The 25,404-nt window shown below is 44.0% G+C and overlaps 1 protein-coding gene across 1 annotated transcript in view; it reads left to right on the plus strand.

Moving 5' to 3' along the window:
- LOC135543267 (transmembrane protein 131-like) overlaps positions 1-22,645 on the plus strand; it is a 31,587-nt gene extending 8,942 nt beyond the window's left edge. Inside the window, exons 4-35 of the mRNA XM_064970408.1 lie at positions 916-984; positions 2,844-2,964; positions 3,832-3,948; positions 4,289-4,492; positions 4,663-4,813; positions 4,928-4,984; positions 5,131-5,301; positions 5,419-5,527; positions 5,690-5,843; positions 6,123-6,293; positions 6,783-6,893; positions 7,101-7,235; positions 7,716-7,820; positions 8,096-8,182; positions 8,295-8,523; positions 8,626-8,879; positions 9,549-9,658; positions 9,829-9,895; positions 9,994-10,148; positions 10,893-11,035; positions 11,875-12,061; positions 12,199-12,384; positions 12,651-12,809; positions 12,964-13,373; positions 13,552-13,831; positions 14,309-14,448; positions 14,623-14,787; positions 14,982-15,411; positions 15,626-15,750; positions 17,965-18,156; positions 20,659-20,819; positions 21,536-22,645. Of these exons, the coding sequence (XP_064826480.1) occupies positions 916-984; positions 2,844-2,964; positions 3,832-3,948; positions 4,289-4,492; positions 4,663-4,813; positions 4,928-4,984; positions 5,131-5,301; positions 5,419-5,527; positions 5,690-5,843; positions 6,123-6,293; positions 6,783-6,893; positions 7,101-7,235; positions 7,716-7,820; positions 8,096-8,182; positions 8,295-8,523; positions 8,626-8,879; positions 9,549-9,658; positions 9,829-9,895; positions 9,994-10,148; positions 10,893-11,035; positions 11,875-12,061; positions 12,199-12,384; positions 12,651-12,809; positions 12,964-13,373; positions 13,552-13,831; positions 14,309-14,448; positions 14,623-14,787; positions 14,982-15,411; positions 15,626-15,750; positions 17,965-18,156; positions 20,659-20,819; positions 21,536-21,826 (5,446 nt within the window). The 3' untranslated portion in view covers positions 21,827-22,645. The remainder of the gene's footprint in view (positions 1-915; positions 985-2,843; positions 2,965-3,831; positions 3,949-4,288; positions 4,493-4,662; positions 4,814-4,927; positions 4,985-5,130; positions 5,302-5,418; positions 5,528-5,689; positions 5,844-6,122; positions 6,294-6,782; positions 6,894-7,100; positions 7,236-7,715; positions 7,821-8,095; positions 8,183-8,294; positions 8,524-8,625; positions 8,880-9,548; positions 9,659-9,828; positions 9,896-9,993; positions 10,149-10,892; positions 11,036-11,874; positions 12,062-12,198; positions 12,385-12,650; positions 12,810-12,963; positions 13,374-13,551; positions 13,832-14,308; positions 14,449-14,622; positions 14,788-14,981; positions 15,412-15,625; positions 15,751-17,964; positions 18,157-20,658; positions 20,820-21,535) is intronic.
- Positions 22,646-25,404: the final 2,759 nt, after the last annotated feature.

The following is a 25,404-nucleotide window of genomic DNA, read 5'->3' on the forward strand; positions in this document are numbered from 1 at the left end:
CTGAACACCGTCTGCATTGTTCGCCACCTGCAAATGTGTGTTCAAACACAGTTATAGATGCTGCAAAATGCAGGAGTGGAGGAGTCATTCTGAGAGAGGTCTGGTTGGTTGTAGAGCTCCTCTGTAAACACACACATAGACAGAGGGGTGTGTGTGATTTACCCAGCTGAAGGTCAATCTCCCATAGCGACATTAAGAGCATGTGCAGTTCTTTTCCACCTCGCTCTCTTAGAACACACAAGACCACAGTAGTAGCACAACTAAGTTCTAATGTACAACTATGACTTCATAGAATTCATTTGTATTCCAAGTGTTGGCCTTGGAATAATAAAACATATATTCGTTGTTGCACTCCAACTTAAGAAGCAAATGAGTTCCTGACATTTCATAACATTGGTCATGGATCCACAGCGACACCTTTTTATGACTTGCCTGTGTGCTGTCGGCTTGTACGTGTTGTTCAGTGAAGTCATACTGTCTGTCGTGTGCAGGGAGCGGTTTCCCTTTTGAGTGTCTTGTTTCTCATGGAAAGATCTTGTTTGTCTGAGCTGAATACACATGCAATGACATCTGTCTTAATGCATATCTCTGACTTCAATTATCTTTGCAAAAACTATTTTTTTGTGGAAATTACTATGTAGTCATAGTCAGTCAAAATGATATAGGGGAAACAACCTTGCAGTAGATCACTTGTTTTTGCAAAGCAGGTTTGGCAGGTTTCCTGTCTTGTGTTGGCGGTTGCCCTGAGCTTTTACATGTTAACCTGATTTGCTTTACACACACACACACTTTTATTTTTTAATATTAAATTTTTGACATGTTAGGCAATAGGAAGTAGGACTGCATCATGGATGAAAAGCTGTCCTTGTTTCCCTTCTCTTCCTCACTATGGTTCCTCTTTTTATTCTCCCACAGCTCACCCTTACAGAGAGGGAACAGCAGGCCCATACGCTTTGAGCCGCCAATGCTGGACTTCCATGAACAGTGAGTTAACTTCCTCTACCTACAGATACACCTGCAAGTAGCCTAGCGCTTAGAGCGTTGGGCCAGTAACCGTGACGGCAGCTAGGTCGAATACCCAAGCCAACAAGGTGAACCATCTGTCTGTGCCCTTGAGCAAGGCACTTAACTCTAATTGGTCCTTGGTCGCCGTTGATAATGGCAGACCCTGGCCGTGACCTCACTCTCCGAGGGTGTCTCACCCCACTCTCCGAGGGTGTCTCACCTCACTCTCCGAGGGTGTCTCAGGGAGAGTTGGGATATGTAACAAAAACACATTTCCAATTCACACGTGTTTAACATAGGGCTGGGCGGTAGACTGTATTTGACTATATACAGGTATTTATGCACGGACCGGTTTGGGTTCTGACGTTACCTTCTATAACTATTTGAATGTTTGGTTTGTTAAATGTGATACGCTGTGTGTGTGTGTGACGTCCATTTGTATAGTTTTACTCCTCTACTTGAGTCATCCCTCTCCTCTCTCTCTCTCCATGCTGCTTTCCACACAGACCTAGTCCCACCCCCAGTCACTCAAGGAAGGCGTTTGTTGCTTGACCACAACACTTTTGTTCAGTCTGCATGGTCAACCCAGCATATGCAACAATGTTGATGACGATGTTGCCACTTTGATCTTAATATAAATCCACAAGCGTTCTATAATTACTTTATTCCTTTGTTTCTTACATCTGCAAACAGCTAGCTTGTATTTTCTTAGCAACTTAAGCTAAATCGTGTTAGCCAGCTAATAAAAGTACTGAGTCAGAGCAAACGTAGCTAGCTAATACAGCCTGATACCAGTACTGGTGGAGGCTTAAATCAGCATGTTGTTTGTGCAACAGTATCTTCTAAATCAAAGAGCTAATAATGAATACGTTGGCTATATGAATAAAGATTTAACGTAGCCAAAGATTATAGGTTCCCCTAGGAAACACTGAACATCACTATGGTTCCGACCCTGTCACAATAAGTTTTCCATGGCATTTTCATTTGGTGTCATGTCAAACAACACTGTGTTCAAAGTGCCCACTATTATTTATATTCTAACTATAGAATTATAATAAACATTTCCATGATTCCAAAAGTTTACCTAAGTGTTTTGATCTAAATCACAATTGCAACATTTGGTTAAAAATAAGGCCTAGTATTTTTGCCCATGTCATGGCAGTGTGGAAATGATCTCAAATAGTCCAGGAAATGCAGGAAATAATTTTAGTTTGAAGTTGAATTGAACAGTATAAAACAATCAGAATGGAGAAAGACCCATTGAAATCATTTAGAATGTATGTGTTGCCACCGTAGGGTGTCACACTACTCATAAAGCAAATGTAGAACTTTATTAATCAAAAACATTATATACTGTCAAAAATGTGAAAAATACCATGATATGACATTTTGGCCATATCGCTCTGCCCAAGCATTTTGCTACACCCGCAACAACATCTGCTAAATATGTGTATGCGACCAATACAATTTGATAATATAGACTTGTACATGTGTGAAATGGGACAAATTCAACCATCAACTATTCTGTTTTTTCTTCCTGTCATGTTGTTGAGATGTACATTCTGTGCATCACCCTCTCAGATCATTTGACAACTTGGCATTGATACTTTTTAAACATGCTCTTATCTGCTGGGTATTTCCACAGTTAAGAGAAGAGGCCTCCTGGAGCATGATCGTTTTATCAACATCTGTTAGGCGAGACAAGGAAATGGAAATCAAACAGATTTTCTTTGAGACTCCATTTGACCCCCATTAGGCCTATATGTTTCTGACGGCTGTGTTTCTGACAGCTATATGTGCGACAGCTTTCACAACACTGTTTCTCTTCCTGTTCCCAGGCCTGTTGGAATGCCAAAAATGGAGAAAGTTTATTTGCACAATCCTAGTGCAGAGGAAATAAGCTTGATATCTATATCAGCAACAACTGCACATTTTCATGCATCATTCTTTCAAAACAGGGTGAGTAGCTAATAAGTATAACCCTATTGCTGTGTCCCATTCCACAAAGATGCAGGACGTCAAAATTGGCATGTCACAATCCCGAGGCACCTTAAAATGCTGCCTACCAATTTCATCTTAAATGTCAGTTACCTACTGAGGAAAGTGCTACCTACATAGGTCCTTTTGGAGCAGGCAGGTAGGCAGCAAGCTTCCTTTTGGTTTGGGACACAGCCGATGTCTCCTGTTCTACAGGCATACGCACGGCTTGTTCAAAAGCTGAAAGAATAATCCCTGTGTTTGTCGGTGGACAGAGGCTCATTTATCCGGCCATTCCGATTCCCCTGCCTGTCAGTCTGACCATGTGACCTGGCTGTTATGGGTATCATGTGCTGGTTTTGTACTTTTTGAAAAACAAGAGGCACGTGCTCAACTGTCAACATTTCGCCATCTTGGGCCTTTTAACTGAATTGTGAAACTCATGACAGCTCTGAATCCAGTGCACTCCTGAGCAGAGGAGATGGTGAATGGTGTGACTGTGCTGCTCAGCATGTTTGAGTCCTGAGAGTAGAGCAGGAAAATCAAGTCAAATAAGGAAGAATGTTGGCTGGAGCAAAAACGCCCTCTTTCCACCTGGTATTTAAACACTTTTATTGTTAAAGTGATTTGTTTATGTCTGGCTGTCATCCAGTATCTTATAAAACGATATCGCATCATGACAAGACTCTTCATGTTTACTGCTTTATCACACCCAAGACTGACCTTAATTGGTCGGTTTACATTTACAATTCCAAAAGTAGCTCGACCTTTTGATTCCAATCTTTTGATTGGATAATTGTCATATTCTTTCTCTCTAGTTAATTCCTCCCTTCTCTTCTCTCCCTGTAGTTAATTCCACCAGGGGGGAATACGTCGTTTGATGTGGTCTTCCTCGCTCGAGTTGTAGGAAATGTAGAGAATACTTTATTTATTAACACCTCGCATCATGGAGTGTTTACATATCAGGTGTGTATGAATACATATGTTTACGGAATCATATGTCATATCTATACTAATAATTAATCATGGAGTGTTTACATGTCAGGTGTGTATGTTTATATAATGTGTCACTATGTATAATAATTCTGGAGGTGTGTTCTGAACACTGTATATAAGGATCCTTTGAGGGTTGCATTTTCTGCTGGTTTTCTCCCTTGCCTCCTCCGTCTTAGTCCCTGCTGTAGGTCCCTGTTGTAGATCAAGTAGGTCCCTGCTGTAGGTCCCTGTTGTAGATCAAGTAGGTCCCTGCTGTAGGTCCCTGCTGTAGATCATGAGTCTTATGTTGTTGGTGTCTTATCCCCTGCAGGTGTTTGGTGTGGGAATCCCCAACCCCTACAGGCTGCGGCCGTTCATCGGGGCCCGAGTCCCAGTCAACAGCAGCTTCTCTCCACTCATAAACATCCACAACCCACACAGTGAGCCACTGCAGGTAGTGGAGATGTACTCTAGTGGAGGAGACCTGCACCTGGAGCTCCCCACAGGGCAGCAGGGAGGAACGCACCATCTGTGGGTGTGTATAGATCAGGACAGTCGGGGCTTTTAGATTATTATCCTGTTACTTCTGCACCATTAGATTTGGAATTGAGACAAATACCTGACCAGAACGGATTTTTAATTGGGCAACTACTTGACCCCTGAATAGAATGTCTTTTCTGTTCTTTCTTCCTGTGTGGTTGTCAGGAGATTCCCCCGTTTGAGACGAAGGGGGTAATGAGAGCCAGTTTCTCGTCGAGAGATGCAGACAACCACACGGCCTTCATCAGAATCAAAACAAACGCCTCCAACCAGGACGAGTTCATCATCCTGCCTGTGGAGGTGGAGGTCACCTCGGGTACATTTCTAATAGCAACGCCTCACCATACATTTCCAATAGTAATACTTCCATACTTGTATCTGTGCCTGGCTGGTTGAAACGTCTCCTGTTCCTGTGTGTCTTTGTCCTCAGCACCAGGAATCTACTCCTCAATAGAAATGTTGGACTTTGGAACGCTACGCTCACAAGGTGTGCTGTGTTCACTTCACGTCTATACCCTCATTCTCCAATGGGTCAGGCTTTTGTGAACTATTTGAGTGATTTGGACGTTTCAAAACGGTTCTTGGGTGATTTGATTAGTTGTTTATTGTATTTTCTGTTTAAATGTTTTACAGATCGACCAAAGCAGTTGAATTTGCATCTTCTCAATTCCGGAGCAAAAGATGTGCAAATAATGAGCGTTCGAGCGACGCCGTCAAACGATGCCATCACAATAGACTTCAAGGCCGTCACGCTAAAAGCTGGAGAACATAGATACACCAAAGTCGCTAGTATTAGTTTTGATGGTAAGTGAGCCATATTGCTCAGTACCCCCCATACCTTCTGGAATTTCTCCTGCATATTGCACCTCTGCCTTTTTGTTCCAACCTGTTTTGACACGGTTTTGTTTTTTTGATTTCCAGCATCGAAAGTTCAAAAAGCTTCCCAGTCCTCTGGTAAAATAACAGTAAAAGCGAAAGAGAAAAGCTACTCCAAACTTGAAATCCCATACCTAGCTGAGGTTCTAGACGGGTAGGTTTTTCTGTTTCCTTGACCAATAACAATGACAAGTATTTTATTTAACCAGTGAAAAGAGAAGTATTATCATTTTTTTAAACTTTAACGAATCACCATTACACAATTTCGGAACATTTGAAACGTCTCCACTAACTCTCCTCTCCATCTGTGTGACAGGTATTTGGGGTTTGACCATACGGTCACGTTGTTCCACATCAGAGACAGTGTGCTAGAGCCAGTGGTCAAACCCATCCACCTCACCAACACCTTCCACTTTGCCATCCGCATCCATGACGTGTCCCTTCCAGATGAAGCCAAGACCATGTTCTTAGTGAGTAACTGTTATGAACAGTATCGTGTTCCAGAGGCCTGTTGCTGTCGGCCAACTCAAAGCTTGCAGGCTTTTGTTCCAACCCAGCTTAAATACAACCAACTTCAATCAATTACTAATCACGGCCCTCAAGTCTTAAGATAAGAACTAGCTACTCTATTGATCCCTGGGGGGACTTTGGTTTGTCAAGTATTAAACGTGTTGAACTGCTCTGTTGTCCTCTGAGTGTGTCCTAAGGTGGCAGCGTATATCTGAACGGTCCCGTGTTCTCCTCATCAGGTGCAGAACTTCAGTGAGCCGGTGTTGATCCCCCCTCAGGAGTCTCGTTACATCTTCTCCCTCCACTTCCAGCCCGTCCGGCCCTCCAATCACATCGACAGCAACATCCTGCTGGTCACCAACGCCTCCAAGTTCCACCTCCCCGTCCGTGCCTACACTGGATTCCTGGAGGTACTGCAACACACACACACACACTGGGGAAATAGTGTACACACACAAATTAAATCCTTCACACACTCAAGTACATTGTGGGGGAAACACCTGCAAATGCATATTGTTACGAAACCCATAACTAGACCTTGACCTCTTGGTCGCCAGTCCAGGCAGATTATTATTTGTTCAGATGGTGACTAAACATAAATATGTGCAAAAAGGAAAATTCTGAACAGTGATACCTAAACGAAAAATTTCAAATCAAAACGAAAGCCCTCATGGCCACCAAACCAACCAGCAGCCTCACGTCTTGCAAGCTGGGACACTGACTGACGATCACCTGATGTGCTTATCAACGTGGCTGAACAAGGTTCCTGCTACCCCCTGGAGGAATGGTGTGTGGAAGTGTTTCCTGGATAGGGTGTTGGTGCATGTCCTAATACTAACCTGGCCCCCATATCATAACAATATACTCTCATTTTTCTCTTCCTCCCATCCTCTCAACAGCCCTTTGTCCTGCCGCCCAGTCTGCAAGAGAACTTCCTGGACTTTGGTGTCCTCAGCGCTACAGACACCAGCAGCATCCTGTTTGTGGTTGTCAACAGCAACCCCATCGAGGTGGGCTCACCCTCAACACCCCTCTGCTCTGTAGACATCCCATAATAAAGCAGTACAGCTCTTTTTGAATGCATGCATAACCATGGGTAACTAATGCTTCACTAGAGGTGGCTACCTAGTATCTCTCCTTCACCTCAACTTGTTTGAAAACAGATTGGAGTAGTGTGACGGAAAAGGAGTCATTTTCTCACTCACTCACTCGTACAGCTGGTGATCCGGCCATGGCTGCTGACAGGAGAGAGTCTGAGTGTGGAGCTGTTGAAGATCGAGAGAGGTAACAGAACCACGGTGCTGACCAAGACCAGAGAGCTACACAGCGCCTCAGCTTCTCCTCACAAAACGGTAACAGCATCACAACTACTACTGTCCCTGGACTGGCTGAATCTAGCGGTACTTGGTTGGAGATAATGGAGGTCATTTAAGCCTGCTATGAAATATATGTTCTCTCCATTTTCTTTTCCTTGAAATATTAGTTTATTTTTTAAACCTTTTAGTGTTATCCAGAGTGACTCAGGCATTCATCTTAACAGCTTGGTGGGACAATCACTTTTTTTCACTTAGTCGGGGATTCAAACCAGCAACCTTTCTGTTACTGGCCCAACCTCTTAACCACGAGGCTACCTGCCACCCCTACATATTTTGTATGTGAGCACTCTCATGGTCCTGTACAGATGGAGTAGAAAGGAGGTGTGTATAGATGACTACAGAATGCTGTGTTCATCTGCTAGGAAACACCAACAAAGTGGCCTTGTGTCTGAGAGCAGTAGGTAAAGTAGATGGAAATCAGGAGGCTGACTGATGGCTCTGTTGTTCCACCTGCAGGTGATCCTAGCCTCGGGCTACTACGCTGCCTTCCGGGTCACCCTGGTGGCTAAAGACCTGGAGGGGGCCTACGACGGAGCTATCCACATCACAACAGACTACCAGGTATACCTGTCAACTGGCCCGTTGAAGTGCTACTGTCACTAAGTCCTGCTATTTGAGTTGCTACGGCAACTATATACGTTTTACTTTTGTGAAATCGTTCTATTTGGCCAGGGCTCACTTGAAATGGAGATGTCAATCTCAATGTAACTTCTCTGGTTAAATAAAGGAAACGCACACATAAACTAAAATCAATACATAAAATGCATCAATTTGTTCATTGCTCCTGTCTGATGTTTAAGAATTGTCAGTGATCTTCAGTCCTCTTCTGTAAACAGATATTAACGATACCAGTGAAAGCAGTCGTTGCAGTGGGCACGTTGACCAGCTATCCCAAACACATTGTCCTCCCGCCATCTTTTCCGGTTAGACTAACTATATTTTACTTGTCGTAGATTGCTATATTGTTTTGAGTGTATCAAACATTTTTGTATTTTGCCTCGATGCTATTTTCTACGTGTTTTCTGTCCCTCCCAGGGTAAAGTAGTGCAGCAGAGTCTAAGCATGGTGAGCTCGTTCTCTCAGAAGGTGACCCTGCAGCAGATCCACTCTCTGACTGAGGATTCACGTTTCTACTACAGGAGACTGAAGAACAACCGGGACGAGCTGGAACCCAAACGCAAGTCGAAGGTCGCCAAGATTTATTTTGACGCCAGCTTGCAGTGTGGCGACCACTGTTATGTGGGAGTACCGTTTGTTCTGAAATGTGAGTATTTTTGGTTATTGGCGTTATTCTTTAATGGTTTCTGGTTAGTTTGCTGCTGTACCTAGCAAACTTGTTCTTCATTAAAACATCTTGAACTTTCAGCTGAGAGCAGACCGCCTGGGCTGTCAATGCAGGAGGATATGTGGGATGTGGACGTAGATTTGTATCAAATGCTCCGTCGGCGATGGAAAGCACTGAAGGAGAGTTCAGGACACATGGCGGAGGCGGTGTTTGAGGCCAACGCTGACCTCCAGAAGAACATTGAGACCAGAGTGTCAGCTCAGCTGAAGTGGCCTTCTATCATGAACTCTTCCCAGCAGGTCCTGTTCCCTCTCACCAGCCTCACCAGCTCATCGGTGAGGTGGATTCATTTAAATCAATTCTATGGGAAGGTCTCAATTGCATACTCCTCACGTCCTCTCAAAACCCATTGGATGAGAAAGCCAAACCTCCTCCAATGGGTTTTGGGGAGGGGACAGGTTGCGGGGAGTATGCAATTGAGATCTTTCCTATGTCTAGCTTAGAATACTAATTGCGCGCTCCCTCAACTTGAGACATCCGTGGCATTGCGTTGTGTGACAAAACGGCACATTTTACTGTCCCAGCACAAGGTGCAACTGTGTAATGATCGTGCTGTTTAATGAGCTTCTTGATCTGACACCTGTCAGGTGGATGGATTATCTTGGCTAAGGAGAAATGCTTACTAATAGAGATGTAAACAAATTTGTGCACAACATGTGAGAGAGAGAAGCTTTTTGTGCATATGGAACATTTCTGGGATCTTTTATTTCAGCTCATGAAACATTGTACTAGCACTTTACATGTTGCGTTTAGATTTTTGTTCAGGATAGATTGGCAGGCCCAGGGGGGGTTCCCTGACCATGTGACCAGAGCAACTCTAAACTAAGGCTATAACTAGAGCCAAGAGTTTTCCTGGTCAAGTCACACGGTCAAGAACAACTCTGGGTCCTGTACATGCTACTGTATTGAGCCTTCTGTTCTAACCAGTAGTCTTCTGTTGCCAGGAGATAGAGGTTGTCTTGGAGAACCCAGCTGACGTTCCTGTCTATGTCCAAGTCCTGCCATTAGCCCTCTATCCCAACCTCCCGGCTGTCACCCACAAACTGGCACAAATGTGAGTAGCATTCAATATGCACTTGTAGTTTGCTAATAGTAATTTTGTCTGTCACCCCTTTTGGCAAGATGTTTCATGTCACACTGATGGGGTTTCTCCACCATAGAGTTAGAATGAATGGAAAATAATTCTAGAAGTAATTCTATGGTCTTATTATTCTTTCACGCCAGGTTTCCCCTGGAGAGGCTCCCACACTTCACCCCCGACACAATGGAGTTCCAGGTACACAGAAACCACGTGAGTTTACTTTGCTCTGTCTTTTAGTCCTGTGTCATGCCAGTTGATCAAATGCAATAACCATGTTTGAGACTTGAATCTCTCCTTCCCCTTTGCAGTCGCCTGTGGTCAGAGGCAGCGCAGGCTTCGCCGAGGGCTCGACGACACAACCCTACGTTTACAACCTAATGCTGCAGCCAGAGGAAGTGAGGTCGCTACGTTTGAAATTCTCCCCCGTCAGCAACCACACGGTTTCTTCTCTGCTTATGCTAAGGCATGTTAACCCTATAGCCTGTAGGACTTACATAAGTCTCTGGTTTGTGTCCCAAATGGCATCCTGTTCCCTATATTGTGTACTACTTTTGACCAGGGTCTATGGGGTTGTGGTCAAATGTAGTGCACTATATAGGGGATAGTGTGCCATTTTAATGTGCAGTGTTTATTTATTTTTTATTTTATTTAACAAGGCAAGTCAGTTAATAACACATTCTTATTTACAATGACAGCCTAGGAACAGTGCGTTAACTGCCTTGTTCAGGGGCAGAACGACAGATTTTTACCTTGTCAGCTCAGGGATTCGATCTAGCAACCTTTCGGTTACTGGCCCAACACTCTAACCACTAGGCTACCTGACGTTTAAGCTAACTGCTTGAGGTCAGGATCACTCTGACGTTCCGGCAAGCTCTGATGTTGCTTCTTAGGGCAGGGTGCTGATTTGAGACGTTGAGCTATCAATATCTCTGTTGGACTGAGGAGGACGGGCAGAAGAGGAATATCGTCTCCCAGGTGCTGTAGTAGCTACAGGGTTACAGAGAGAAGTCAGCAGTCAGACCATATATCTTTTACAGCCTTTGACTGTTAAATGTTTTTTTTTACTTTCTCGATAAGTTCATTTGTCGACTTGGCCATATTGGTGGTTGTGTGGATGAATGAATTGCAATTTGAATCATATCGTTTGTGTGAATAAAATATAAACTGCTGTTTATTGTACTATTGATAACTGTGTATGTCTCTACAGGAACAACCTGACAGTGATGGAGTTCCTGGTGGTGCAGGGTCAGGGCAGCTATGAAAGGCTGAAGGTAGGGGGCAAGGCCCCGGGACCAGGGGGATTCCTCAGGTTCAAGATGACTGAGTCTCTACTGAAGGACTGCACAGACAGTGAGTGGTCTAGAATCCAGTTTGTTATAGATCCCTGCATGCACAGACAGTGAGTGGTCTAGAATCCAGTTTGTTATAGATCCCTGCATGCACAGACAGTGAGTGGTCTAGAATCCAGTTTGTTATAGATCCCTGCATGCACAGACAGTGAGTGGTCTAGAATCCAGTTTGTTATAGATCCCTGCATCCACAGACAGTGAGTGGTCTAGAATCCAGTTTGTTATAGATCCCTGCATGCACAGACAGTGAGTGGTCTAGAATCCAGTTTGTTATAATGTCCTGCATCCACAGACAGTGAGTGGTCTAGAATCCAGTTTGTTATAGATCCCTGCATCCACAGACAGTGAGTGGTCTAGAATCCAGTTTGTTATAGATCCCTGCATGCACAGACAGTGAGTGGTCTAGAATCCAGTTTGTTATAATGTCCTGCATCCACAGACAGTGAGTGGTCTAGAATCCAGTTTGTTATAATGTCCTGCATCCACAAACAGTGAGTGGTCTAGAATCCAGTTTGTTCTAGATCCCTGCATGCACAGACAGTGAGTGGTCTAGAATCCAGTTTGTTATAATGTCCTGCATCCACAGACAGTGAGTGGTCTAGAATCCAGTTTGTTATAATGTCCTGCATCCACAGACAGGAAACCATTACTTATCGGCGGGTTGAACTTCCGAGAATAGTCTTGCAGAGCCCTTTTGATAGTTTGTTTGTGCTTGTGTATTTGTGTAAAATATATATTTGATCTCTAGACACACAAGCCTCTGCAGCTAAAAATGGATATGAATGAAAGAGGAAGTTGTCAGAGGTATGTGACTAATTAACTTTGTGAACCTTGTTTCAGAAATGAAGTCGAAGGAGCCGAACGTCACTCTGAGAAAATCCTTTAAGTTAGAGAACACTGGACAGCTGGAAATTAACATTCAATCCACTGAAATAAACGGACGTCTCTGTGAGGGATTCGGCTTTAAAGTCCTTAATTGCCAAGAGTTTTCACTAAAACCAAATGCTTCGAAAGAAATCGTCATATTGTAAGTAAACCTATTGCTAGCTGTTTAAAGATAATAGATAAATATCCCATGAATCACTACAATTGTTTTGTGCTTGCTTTGTTTAATCACTAGTACCTCCAATGACCAACGTTGACGTGTCTCTTCATCTCTCTCAGGTTCACGCCAGACTTCACAGCCTCCAGGGTGATCCGGGAGTTAAAGTTCATCACCACCGGAGGCTCTTACTTTGTGTTCTCCCTCAACGCCTCTCTGCCCTACCACATGCTGGCCGCCTGTGCTGCTGTCCTCCCCAGACCCAACTGGGAGCTGGAGCTCTATGTCATCATCTCTGTCATCATGAGGTGAGAGGAGGAGCCTCACAAATAGAACACATTTGAATTCTATGGGTGGATCCCCGCCTAGACCGTGTGTTCCCTAGATTAGTTCAGAGGCCCAGTATCCAGAACTAGGCTCATAGGTTGCACCCCATATATCATGAATTATCTTGGCATATCAGCCTTTCTACATGTTCAAAATACATTTATTTAGCAACATTTCTTGGACAGATATTTCCCCTGTATCTAAGGCTGTAAGGATAACTGACGTTGCCTCTATCTGTTGTGCCCAGCTCTATGTTTTTGCTGGTGATTGTAGCGGCCTATCTGGAGGCCCTGGGGATCTGGGAGCCGTTCAAGAGACGCATGTGTTTCGAAACATCCAGCACCTCCATGGAGACAGGGAGGCCCTTTGACCTCAGGGAAATAGTACGACTTCAAAGCGATGCACAGTGAGTTTGTTTTCTGAATGTACGCTTTTGTGTAAACTTTGTCTGATATATGTTGACGTTAGTATCGGAAATGGTTTGATGAGTAGATCGGAGATGTTTAGTGTGTAAATATTTTATTCTATAATTACTAACTTCTCAGTATTTTGTCTCCCAGTATGAATGGGTACGGTGGAGAAGCCAACCACAACTCCCTGCGAGGGATGCCAGGCTCTGCCTCCAGGGCTGCTAGCAGGAACACCAGAGGAGGCCACAACCGAGGCCCCACACAACCCCCGATCCCCCCCTCCCAGCCAGGCTCCAAAGTCTCCGACAGCACCCCCTCCTTTGGCCAACAGGCCAGCCGCAAGGCCCGGAGCCCCAAGCAGCCACAGCCAGCTCCAGAGAACCAGCAGCACCCCTCACAGGCTGGTCCTTCAGCCCCAGGAAGAAATCCCCTAGATGGGCCACGCCGGCACAGCTCGGAGGACTCTGACTATGTGAGCCTGGTGGAGACCATGGATAAAGACCTGGACAGACCAGAGTCTGCTGAGGAGGGGGGGAATCAGGATGCAGTTTATGGCAAAGGTACCTACCTGGATGTTAGTATTAACCCTGAGAAACATCTGCTTTTGTGTTGAGAATGACCTGCTTATTTAACAACTGACTCATTCAGGGGTACACAGTACGAACACTCCTATTATTGACAGGATTTGATTCAGTTCACACAGTGTAATGCATCTGTCATCTTCTTCCCTCCTTCCAGCCAGTGCAGCCAAAGGGAAAGTGCAGCAGACTAAAGCCAAGGCCCAGAAGAAGAAGGAAGAGAGGGAGAAGAGGAACAAGGGAAGAGCTCAGGGAGGAGAGGAACTGAGGGAGGACAACGATGACAGCTCCTCCACCACCACAGAGAACTCCAACCCAGACATAATGGAGGACAACAAAGGGAAGAAGAAATATGATACTCCTGAAGCTCACTCAAAGTCCAAGATCAAGAAGCCAGCAGCCATTACAAAGGAGAAGAGCCAAATGGATGCAAAGTCTAGGTGGGGTTTAGTTTATTTTTATTTAACCTTTATTTAACCAGGTAAGACCCATTTTGAGGTTAAAAACCTATTTTGCGAGGGTGACCTGGCAAGAAGGAAAAACAGGGCAATAGCAACGTGTACATAATATTACTCCAAAAATACAAAATACACACAAGACCGTGTCAGAAGTTACAGATACAGTTGAAGATTAGAAAACAACTGCAGCTATCACAAACCGTGTCGTCGATCAGAGTCTTAAGTTGGGGTCCTCTTTGGTTATTCCGGCTTGTACACATTTTTCTCAATGACCTCGATACAAAATTCTGACATGCTCAGCTCTTAGTCAGTTCTGTACATCTTTGGGTTCTGTAGCCTTGGAGTAATCTGACTGGTGTGAAAAAGGGACAGCACTCACAAATAAAGCATTCCTTTTGTATTCAGACGTGATTGAGCTTCCAGACATTGACCACTTTATTCCATGTTGCTTTTCCACAGCTCACTGGAGCTTCCATACGTTACCCCACTGGAAAACAAGCGCAAGAGCTTCAATTCCAAGAACATGGTGGTGGTGCAGCAGGCCCTGGCCAGCAGCTCAACAACAACCATAACAAGACCCATACCTCCTAAACCAAGAGGTCAGTTACTACCTTTCCAGCTCACTGACCTTTTGACTTTTCTGTTTTCTCACATTGACATGGCAAATGTCTTGTTTGGTTTTTACCTGCCTTTTTTCCCACTGCCTTGGGAGACACCTTTTCAGGACTGTGTAGGGTTATGTTTGAGTCTCGTTCCCTCCTCTCAAACCCCAGTGCCTCGTGTGAAGCTGGAAGACTTCCGCCCCTCTCTCCTGGCCAAGTTCCTGTTCAACGAACCGGTAGTGCAGGAGCTGGGGAACAGCAGCGGCTCAGAAGGGGAGAAGGACATCTCTCCTCCCCCAGAGTGGGACTGTGTGCCCCTCCACATAGCACACAATGGTGAGTTATGTAGTGCACTACCACAACCCCCTCATACCTGCTCCAAACCTGTTTCCCCACCTCTTCTAGCATATTAACTCTTTTTAACTTCCTGAATCAAGCATGTATCAATCCAGTCTTTCAAATAAAAACAAACCAATTGAGTATTGTGATAAAGGCAGCCATATGACATGCATCTCCCCGTTTCCTCTCAGCTGTGGACAGTCTCCAGCAGATCTCCCTGCAGACCATGAACGCTGATCCCTTCCTGAAGAGACCCATCGAAACCCCTCCCCCTCCCTCATCTGATCCTTTCCTGAAGAGACCCATCGAAACCCCTCCCCCTCCCTCATCTGATCCTTTCCTGAAGAGACCCATCAGAACCCCTCCCCCTCCCTCGTCTGATCCCTTCCTAAAGAGAACCATCGGAACACCTCCTCCTCTGTCATCTGATCCCTTCCTAAAGAGAACCATCGGAACCCCTCCCCCTCTGTCATCTGATCCCTTCCTAAAGAGAACCATCGGAACCCCTCCTCCTCTGTCATCTGATCCCTTCCTGAAGAGAAACATCGGAACCCCTCCCCCTCCCTCGTCTGGCTTCTCTCTGTATGACTCCTATAGCGGCATGGTCAACACTGCTACCAGGTGAACAAACCTACAACAACAGAGTCATACAACTATCTGTGTAGTTACCTGTGCCAGAGCGACATGAAACATACACAACCTAAGGTGTGATGAAAAGAAGAATGCCAAAAGAATAACTGCAAAATATATGTAGATCAAGATAAAAATGTAATCTACATCCAAGAGTGGTTATTTCTAAATACCAAAGTCTTCTTTGTTTCTGTGTGTTTTCCAGCGAGGTGGGTCTGATGTCTACTGCATCAGGCATAAAGAACAAGCTGACCAAGTTGGTCTCCGTACCTGGTCAGAACGGGAACCCTACCTTCGCTGCTGTGGCGGCTGGATTCGACAAAAGCCCAGGTCAGTCAGATGTCCTGTCTCTGACCACTTCTTCCCAAATGGACCCCTCGCCCCTTGACTCTAGCCCCTACACTCACAGCATCTGTGTAAAATTGAGATGATTGGATGTGTCCATCTATGGCCACCTAGCCAATCAAAATCTAATTTTAATCGTCACATGCTTTGTCAACAACAGGTGTGGACTAACAGGGAAATGCTTACTTATGGGCACTTCCAACAACGCAGAGAGAGAGAGAGAAATAATAGAAACATAAAAAGTGCAATAATAAATACACAATGAGTAACATTAACGTGGCGGTATACACATGGTACCAGTAGTGAGTCGATGTGCAGGGGTACGAGGTAGATATGTACATATAACTAGGAATAAAGTAACCGATAATAAATGGTAGCAGCAGCGTATGTGATTAGTCAAAGTTAGTGCAAAAAGGTTAACTGCAGATCGTCCGGGTAACTATTTAGCAGTCTTGTGGCTTGGAGGTAGAAGCTGTTCAGGGTCCTGTTGGTTCCAGACTTGGTGCATCAGTACTGCTTGCTGTGCGTTAGCAGGGAGAACAGTCTATGACTTGGGTGGGTGGAGTAAACTTTTCTCTGACACCGCCTGGTATAGAGGTCCAGGATGGCAGGGAGCTCGGCCCCAGTGATGTACTAGGCCGTTCTCATTTCCTTCTAGTGCCTTGTGGTCGGATGCAGAGTAGTTTCCATACCAAGCGGTGATGCAGCCTGTAAAGATGCTCTCAATGGTGCAGCTGTAGAACCTTTTGAGGATCTCAGGGCCCATGCCAAATCTTTTCAGCCTTCTGAGGGGAAGAGGTGTAGGCGTGCCCTCTTCTCGACTGTGTTGGTGCGTGTGGACCATGGTAGATCCTTGGTGATGTGGAATTTGAAATTCTGATATGCACTTTGAAGATTTTTGACTAAGCCAACAAGACGAGTACTGAACAGCAAAATCACTAGCCGCTGAACAGCAGAATCACTAGCCGCTGAACAGCAGAATCACTAGCCGCTGAACAGCAGAATCACTAGCCGCTGAACAGCAGAATCACTAGCCGCTGAACAGCAGAATCACTAGCCGCTGAACAGCAGAATCACTAGCCGCTGAACAGCAGAATCACTAGCCGCTGAACAGCAGAATCACTAGCCGCTGAACAGCAGAATCACTAGCCGCTGAACAGCAGAATCACTAGCCGCTGAACAGCAGAATCACTAGCCGCTGAACAGCAGAATCACTAGCCGCTGAACAGCAGAATCACTAGCCGCTGAACAGCAGAATCACTAGCCGCTGAACAGCAAAATCACTAGCCTATGTCAATGTACTATTCCCCCATAGTAGAAAAGTTGACATATTCTATTGGTCAGCTTGTTGAGAAAGAAATGGCCTATTCCATACAGACTGTGACAGTTGTGGGATGATAGAGCCCAAATTCATACAAAACACTGTTGCCAAAAGGGCACCGCAATGTGAGAAGAAAATACAGGTCAGAAATTTAGAAATAGAGGAGATCTTCTGGATTACTCTGATGCAAGGTAAGACATGCCTCATATGTATTCAAACAATGAAGTATATGTTTTCTAAATGCAAACTGCCTTCAGCTCATTGCAAAGTGGTGTGAGACGCGCTGATGAAGCCTGCCTTCCGTTGCCGTTTGAGATGCTGCAGCATCTGACAGATTTTCCTCTCAAAAGCTCTGTATCTGTATAATGTACGCGTGTGACAAATAAGATGCATAACAAATATACCGTAACACACAGCAATTGAATTCCACAAAATTATGCAAATTAACCTATAGACTGATAAGCATGACCAGTCAAATGTATTTAGGTGAAAAAGCTTTATTTCATAATGGAATTTTCTTTTTGACACCAGTTTTATCTATAGGCATTAAAAAATATATTGTCCAACAGTCGGCTATTACCGGCGAACGGAAACCCTGACATAGACATAAAATGGTATCAGCGAGTTCATTTGACTCTGGGGAAGTAGAGAGAGGGCCTCCTTTCCAAAATCCCGAAGTGTCCCTTTAATATTAGAGATCGTGCACCAGCTGTTGTTAACTCCAAGGTGGAGTTGTTATCATATCGCATCTACCTATCCAGTCCTTTCAGGGGGAAGGGGTTTGGCTAGGGGGTTGATATGGGAGTGAATGAAGAAGCTCAATGTGTCCACTCCTGTAGCTGTTGTGCTAACCTGTTGTTCTCTCCTCCGACCTCCAGGGTGCAGTGCAACGAAGGCGGCTGTGGGGAGCAGAGACAGAGATGTCCTCCAACACCTCTCCTCTGTAGAGAGTGATGGATCAGACAGCTCGGGGTTGTGGAGCCCTGTAGGGAACGGCAGGAGACCCAGCCTCAACTCTGTTAACTCCTTCTCAGCCTTCGGACCCAGCAACACCTTCAACCTGTCTGGAGGTAAGCAGTTAGAAAAAGCAGCCAGAATAGCTTGTGAAATGCATGAATATGTCTAACTGGGACACAATAACACCTGCACTCTGTACACTCTCTTTCGAGAGAAGATCGCATGGAACAATGTTTTGTGATCTGTTACCTGGTGTAGGTCCCTGAGTCTTTCATGGACATGTGACCGTCCAGGAAAAACATGGCCCTAGACGAGGCTGTTAAATTAACTACACCGAGTGTACAAAACATTAGGAACTTTCCATGACATAGACTGACCAGGTGAAAGCTATGATCCCTTATTGATGTCACCTGTTAAATCCACTTCAGTCAGTGTAGATGAAGGGGAGGAGATTGGTTAAAGAAGGGATTGTTAAGCCTGGAGACCATTAGGACATGGATTGTGTAAGTGTGCCATTCAGAGGGTGAACGGACAAGACTTAAGGTTTCACAGTGCCTTCAGAAAGTATTCACTACTTGTATTCTTTTCAAATTATGTTCTTACAGCCTGAGTTTAAAATTCATTTAATGGAGATGTTTTGGTCACTGGCCCACACACAATTCCCCATAGTCAGTGGAATTATTTTTCAAAAAAATATTTTAAGTCACAATAAGTTGCATGGACTCACTCTGTGTGCAATAATGGTGTTTAACATTTTTCAATGACTACCTCATCTCTGTACCCCACACAATTAACTGTAAGTTCTGTCAGTCGAGCAGTGAATTGAATATCCCTTTGCGCATGTTGAAGTTGTTTATTTTTTTTTTTTTTATTTCACCTTTATTTAACCAGGTAGGCTAGTTGAGAACAAGTTCTCATTTGAAACTGCGACCTGGCCAAGATAAAGCATAGCAGCGTGAACAGACAACACAGAGTTACACATGGAGTAAACAATTAACAAGTCAATAACACAGTAGAAAAAAGGCGAGTCTATATACATTGTGTGCAAAAGGCATGAGGAGGTAGGCGAATAATTACAATTTTGCAGATTAGCACTGGAGTGATAAATGATCAGATGGTCATGTACAGATACTGGTGTGCAAAAGAGCAGAAAAGTAAATAAATAAAAACAGTGTGGGGATGAGGTAGGTGAAAATGGGTGGGCTATTTACCAATAGCTGTACAGCTGCAGCGATCGGTTAGCTGCTCAGATAGCACATGTTTGAAGTTGGTGAGGGATTATTATTATTAATGACACTTTGGATGGTGTATCAATACACCCAGTCACTATAAAGATACAGGCGTCCTTCCTAACTCGGTTGCCGAAGAGGAAGGAATCCCCTCAAGGATTTCGTCATGATGCCAATGGTGACTTTAAAACAGTTACAGAGTTTAATGGCCGTGATGGGAGAAAACTGAGGATGGATCAACATTGTAGTTTACTCCACAATATTAACCTAATTGGCAGAGTGAAAAGAAGGAAGTCTGTACAGAATAAAAAATATTCTAAAACATTTGGCGAAGCAATTAACTTTTTGGCCTTAAATATGTGTTATTTTTAGGGGCAAATCCAATAAAACACATTACCGAGTACCACCATTTTCAAGCATTGTGGCGGCTGCATCGTGTTATGGGTATGCTTGTAATTGTTAAGTACTGGGGAGTTTTTCAATGTAACATTTTTTCCATAATGGAGGTAAGCACAGGCGATATCCTGAAGGAAAACCAGACACGGGGAGATTAATTCACCTTTCAGCAGGACAATAACCTTAACCACAAGGACACATCTACACTGGAATTGCTTACCAAGAAGACAGTGAATGTTCGAGTTACAATTTTGACTTAAATCTGCTTGAAAATGGTTGTCTAGCAATGATCAACAACCACTTTGACAGAGCTTGAATAATCTTTTAAAAGAATAATAGACAAATTGTACAATTCAGGTGTGCAAAGCTAGAAAGACTCACAGCTGTAATTGCTGCCTAACATAATTCTAACTTGTATTGACTCAGGGGTGTGAATACGTATGCATTCATACCCCTGAATGTAAATGATGTAAATACATTTTCAGTGTATTTGCAAACATTTCTACAAACATTGTCATTATGGGGTAGTGTGTGTAGATGGGTAAGAAAGAAAATACATTATATCCATGTTTTAATTCAGGCTGTAACACAACAAAATGTGGAATAAGTCCAGGGGTATGAATACTTTCTGAAGGCCCTGTAAGTGCCTTTTCAACAGGGTGTGGTAGTGGTACCCGGACACAGGTTTGAGTGTGTCAAGAACTGCAACGCTGCTGGGTTTTTTCACACTCAACAGTTTCCCATGTGTATCAAGAATGGTCCACCACCCAAAGGACATCCAGCTAAATTGACACAACTGTGGGAAGCATTGGATTCAACATGGGCCAGCACCCCTGTGGAATGCTTTCAACACCATGTAGTCCATGCCCCGACAAATGAAGGCTCTTCCAAAGGCAAAAGGGGACGCAACTCAATATTAGGAAGGTGTTGCTAATGTTTTGTACACTCAGTGTATATGGAAACCAGTTGACGTTTGACTGTGCTGTGTAGTGTTCAGTGGGATGACCTCGGGAAGGAGTGCTATGGAGCCCCAGCAGAGTTGGCCTGAGTTCAGACATACCACCCCGTCTGTCTGGCCAAACGAGTCCCTGCAGCCTCTACAGCCCTGGCCCATCCAGCCCAGCTCCAGCTCCCCTGCTACCCCCACCACGGTAAGACCTCTTCCACTGCTCCATGCTTATGTAAAATGGCCTGCGTCTCTCCTGACACCCTACAGTATTCCCCATGTAGTGCACTACTTTTGACCAGAGCCCCATTGGAACGAGAAAGTATCAATAGCGTAGGATGGCTGTCAGGAGAGACACAGGCAATTTCCCAGGTGAAACGGGGTGTGATTTGGGACGTTTACATGGGCACCAGAAGTGTCTTCAGTGTTGGAGTCACACTCTTCATTTAGTTAAAGGCCTAGTGAAAACCGAAAATCCCATTTTTGATTGATGTTTCCACACTGAGGTTGGAATAATACTGTGAAATTGTGAAGAATATGTTAATGTACTTTTGTGTGTAAAGCTGTTTGAAAAGAAGGCCTGAAATTTCAGCCTGTTGTGGTAGGAGAGTTTTTTTCCTTTCATGATGACATCGCCATGTGGTAAATTAGTTAATAGACCAATAAGGAAGAGTTCTAAACCTTTCTGCCAATAACAGCTCATTTTAAATTTCCCCTCCCCACTCCCAGCTAAATTCTTCCTTGATAAATTGCTCTTTGCTAAGAAGATATTTAGTCTTTTTGACCATTTTAATTGAAAACAATCACTATGTTTAATTGTTACCCAGAAATGATTTGATATTGAGATAAATCTGTCTGCATTGGACCTTTATAACATCTGTTCCTCAAAGACATCAGACTCTCTCTCTCTCTCTCATCCAGTCCATCCTGGGCAGCAGTAGCATGTGGGGCTCCAGCCCTCCATTCAGCCCCTCCATCTGGTCCACCAGCCCCCCCTCGGACTCCCCCCTACACCCCTTCTCTCCTTCCTCTGCTTCCCCCCTGACCGATCTGATGGGTAGCACTGACAGTGGAACCCCGCTCCCGGCCCCAACAAAGCCCTCCCCCACGCAGCTGAGCCCCTCCTACAACCCCTGGAGCATGTGGAGGCCCACCTTCAGTCGACGAAGCTCGGAGCCCTGGCCCAACCAATCGGACAGCAGCACCGGCTGAAGGGGATGCCACCGCGGTCTCCACCCACTGATAGACTGAGAAGAAGATGAATGCATTTTCCCCTGTTTTGAATTTCACCAAATTCCTATTATATAATGTACACATTGGATTTCTAAGCAAATTATGTCCTCAGAATTAGTCTGTTTCTATGACGACTTGGCAAACTTATCAACAAAACAATATTAGTAGAAGAATCATAAAAGAAGAATCCTTATCAGACTGACATAATATGGTTAAATGCAGCTGTTTTTTTTCAAATACATCCTCGGTAATGTTTTTGATAGCAGTGACGGACCTAAGTGCAATCAGGAACAATCTGAGAAATAATATTCTGTTCATGATTTAGTACTGCTGTTTTGGCATTACATTAGAGTTACTTATTGGATTTCCAGCACAGTGTTTAAGCCTTATCATCGCTCCATTAGAGATTATTATTTAAGGGTTACAATCAGTTAAGACTGGCAGTAAAGGGATTTTTTGTTGTTGTGAAAATAGTCATTTTCATGACTGCTGTGTCAAGTCGATGCCAGTGGCATCCGAAGACCATGACTTTACGTTTCTATACCATTGCAAGCCTGAACACATTTTGTTTTATTTGTCGAACAACTCACAACATTCATGGCCAATATTGGCGAGATATGCTTTTTAAGTTATTTTAATTACCATGCTAAGTTTTAAAGTCTGTTAAAAGAGAGGGTTTTCATTTCCTTTTTAAACAGTTTGAAAAATGTTGGTGGATACAAAGCTTCCCCTCTTTCTGACATGTTGGTAATGTGGGACATTTGTCACAGCTTCCATATAAAACATATGAGACCGTTATCATGGTGTAAAATGTGCTTCATTTGGTATTATTTATGTATGCCTTTGAATCATTTTTAACTCCTGTTATCTAATCAATGCTACTTGAGTCAATAGCTAAGGGCGTCATGTAGCCTAGCGGTTAAGAGCATTCGGCCAGTAATCCGCAAGCCGACTACGTGAAAAATCTGTCTGCGCCCTTGAGCAAGGCACTTAAACCTAATTTGCTCCTGTAAATCAATTTAAGAGCATCTGTTAAATGACTAAAATGTAAATGTCTAACCTCCTCTGCTCCTCCCTCTTCCAAGCTCACCTTTTTGAGTTGTCTCAGGTCTGCTCCACTAGGTGGCAGCACAGCGCTAGAATAGAATAATAATAATATACAACAGAATAGACGGGTTGTGTTAAAGGCAGCTTGTATCTGGTGGAGGTCGGTGCCTGATCAAGGTTGTAATCATTAGTTCAAACAGTTGCATACAAGGGCTTCTATTGGTCAAATTCGGGTATGTTTATCCCCGTTTTTTGTTCGGTTTGCTTCCGTTTAAGAAACATTTTTCAACAATCGGTGGAATGAATACACACTTCACTTTTCATAGCAACCACATACAAACAGCATCATCACTTTGCTTGTTGTATAATTCCTACTTGAATCTACACTTTCCTCCTCTCACCTTTACCCTTCGCTTGTGGACTTCAGTGCAGCTGTCTGACCAGGTGGATTTTTTTTTCTCTTCTCCCAAGCCCAACCTTTATACCACACAACCACTACACACAGCCTACATCGTTGTCAATTTCAACCTATTCGCAAACATAGTCAACATGGCTACTATAACTAATGTGTTAGTAAACCAGCAGTGTACAGCAAGCAGTTTAGCAGTTACACGGACGGGCCCTCTTAGCAATACATTTCTAAAAGTGAAAGCTTACCTTGACTTGGAAGAGTTCCCGTGTTGGATAGCCTTAGCCAGCTAGCTGACATAAGCATTCCTCTCTGAGTGGGCTAAATTAGCTCGCTGCATTAGCTAAGTTAAAAAAATACAATGACAATAGCTAGCTAGCTTTCTCTCTGCTGCCTATCCTTAATTTAGGAAACACATTATTCAAATCTATTGTCTTTCCCTCTGTCAACTACTTACATTTTATGCACTGCAGTACTAACTAGCTGTAGTTTATGCTTTCAGTACTACATTAATTATCTGATCCCTTGATTGGTTGGACAACATGTCAGTTCATGCTGCAAGAGCTCTGAATAGGTTGGAGGACATCCTCTGGAAGTTGTCATATTACTGTGTAAGTCTATGGAAGGGGGTGAGAACCATGAGCCTCCTAGGTATTGAAGTCAATGTATCCAGAGGAGGACAGAAGCTAGCTGTCCTCCGGCTACACCATGGTGCTACCCTACAGAGTGCTATTGAGGCTACTGTAGACCTTCATTGCAAAACAATGTGTTTTATTAAATTATTTGGTGACGTGAATATATTTACTATAGTTTAATCTAAAAAGGTTTACTTTTAAAATCTTTAACTATTTATATTTTCTGAAATTCACGGAGTAGGATGGTCCTCCCCTTCCTCTGAGGAGCCTCCACTGCTTGTATCATATTACTCTGACAAGGCACCTGATGATGCTTACCCATGCAGAATCAGATCTACTGTGTAGTGTATAAAACAAGTTCCCCGCAATGGGTGTTGCCTAATTCTCTTAGTATCTCTTACGATTGAGGACTGTTTTATTAACAGTATGGCAAGATAAATCCAGAGTGATTCTCTATAGAACTGATGACAAGACGTCAGGGTTCTAGGTGGACTGAGGGCTATGGAGAGAATGTCTATTTACATGTCTGTTCTCTGTCTAGAGAATAATCCAGATATCAGTGACTAACATACCAGGTATTATAAACTGGATGGTTCGAGCACTGAATGCTGATAGGCTGACAGCTGTGGTATATCAGACCGTATACCATGGATATGACAAAACATTTATTTTTAGTGCTCTAATAACGTTGGTAACCAGTTTATGATCGCAGTAAGGCACCTTGGGGGTTTGTGGTATATGACCGCGTTGCGTCGTGCTTATGAACAGTCTTTAGCCGTGGTATATTGGCCATATACCACACCCCTCGTGCCTTATTGCTTAATTATCTCCACTATTAAGTCATTTCTTTTAGTGTTCATCCATTCCATACATCGCCACACGTTCTTTCAGCTGCCATTTTATCCATAATGTACTGAACTCAGCAAAAAAAGAAATGTCCCCTTTTCAGGACCCTGTCTTTCAAAGATAATTCGTAAAAATCCCAATAACTTCACAGATCTTCATTGTAAAGGGTTTAAACATTGTTTCCCCATGTTTGTTTTAATAAACCATAAACAATTAATGAACATGCACCTGTGGAACGGTCGTTAAGACACTAACAGCTTACAGACGGTAGGCAATTAAGGTCACAGTTATGAAAACTTAGGACACTAAAGAGGCCTTTCTACTGACTCATCTGAGTGAACATGCCATAGGACTGCAGATGTGGCCAGGGCAATAAATTGCCATGCCTGCACTGTGAGACGCCTAAGACGGCGCTACAGGGAGACAGGAAGGACAGCGGATCATCCTCGCAGTGGCAGACCACGTGTAACAACACCTGCGCAGGATCGGTACATCCGAACATCACACATGTGGGACAACTACAGGATGGCAACAACAACTGCCCGAGTTACACCAGGAACGCACAATCCCGCCATCAGTGTTCAGACTGTCTGCAATAGGCTGAGAGAAGCTGGACTGAG

The sequence above is a fragment of the Oncorhynchus masou genome, chromosome 7 (genome assembly GCF_036934945.1).
Source record: "Oncorhynchus masou masou isolate Uvic2021 chromosome 7, UVic_Omas_1.1, whole genome shotgun sequence".
In the NCBI taxonomy this organism is placed as follows: domain Eukaryota; kingdom Metazoa; phylum Chordata; class Actinopteri; order Salmoniformes; family Salmonidae; genus Oncorhynchus; species Oncorhynchus masou.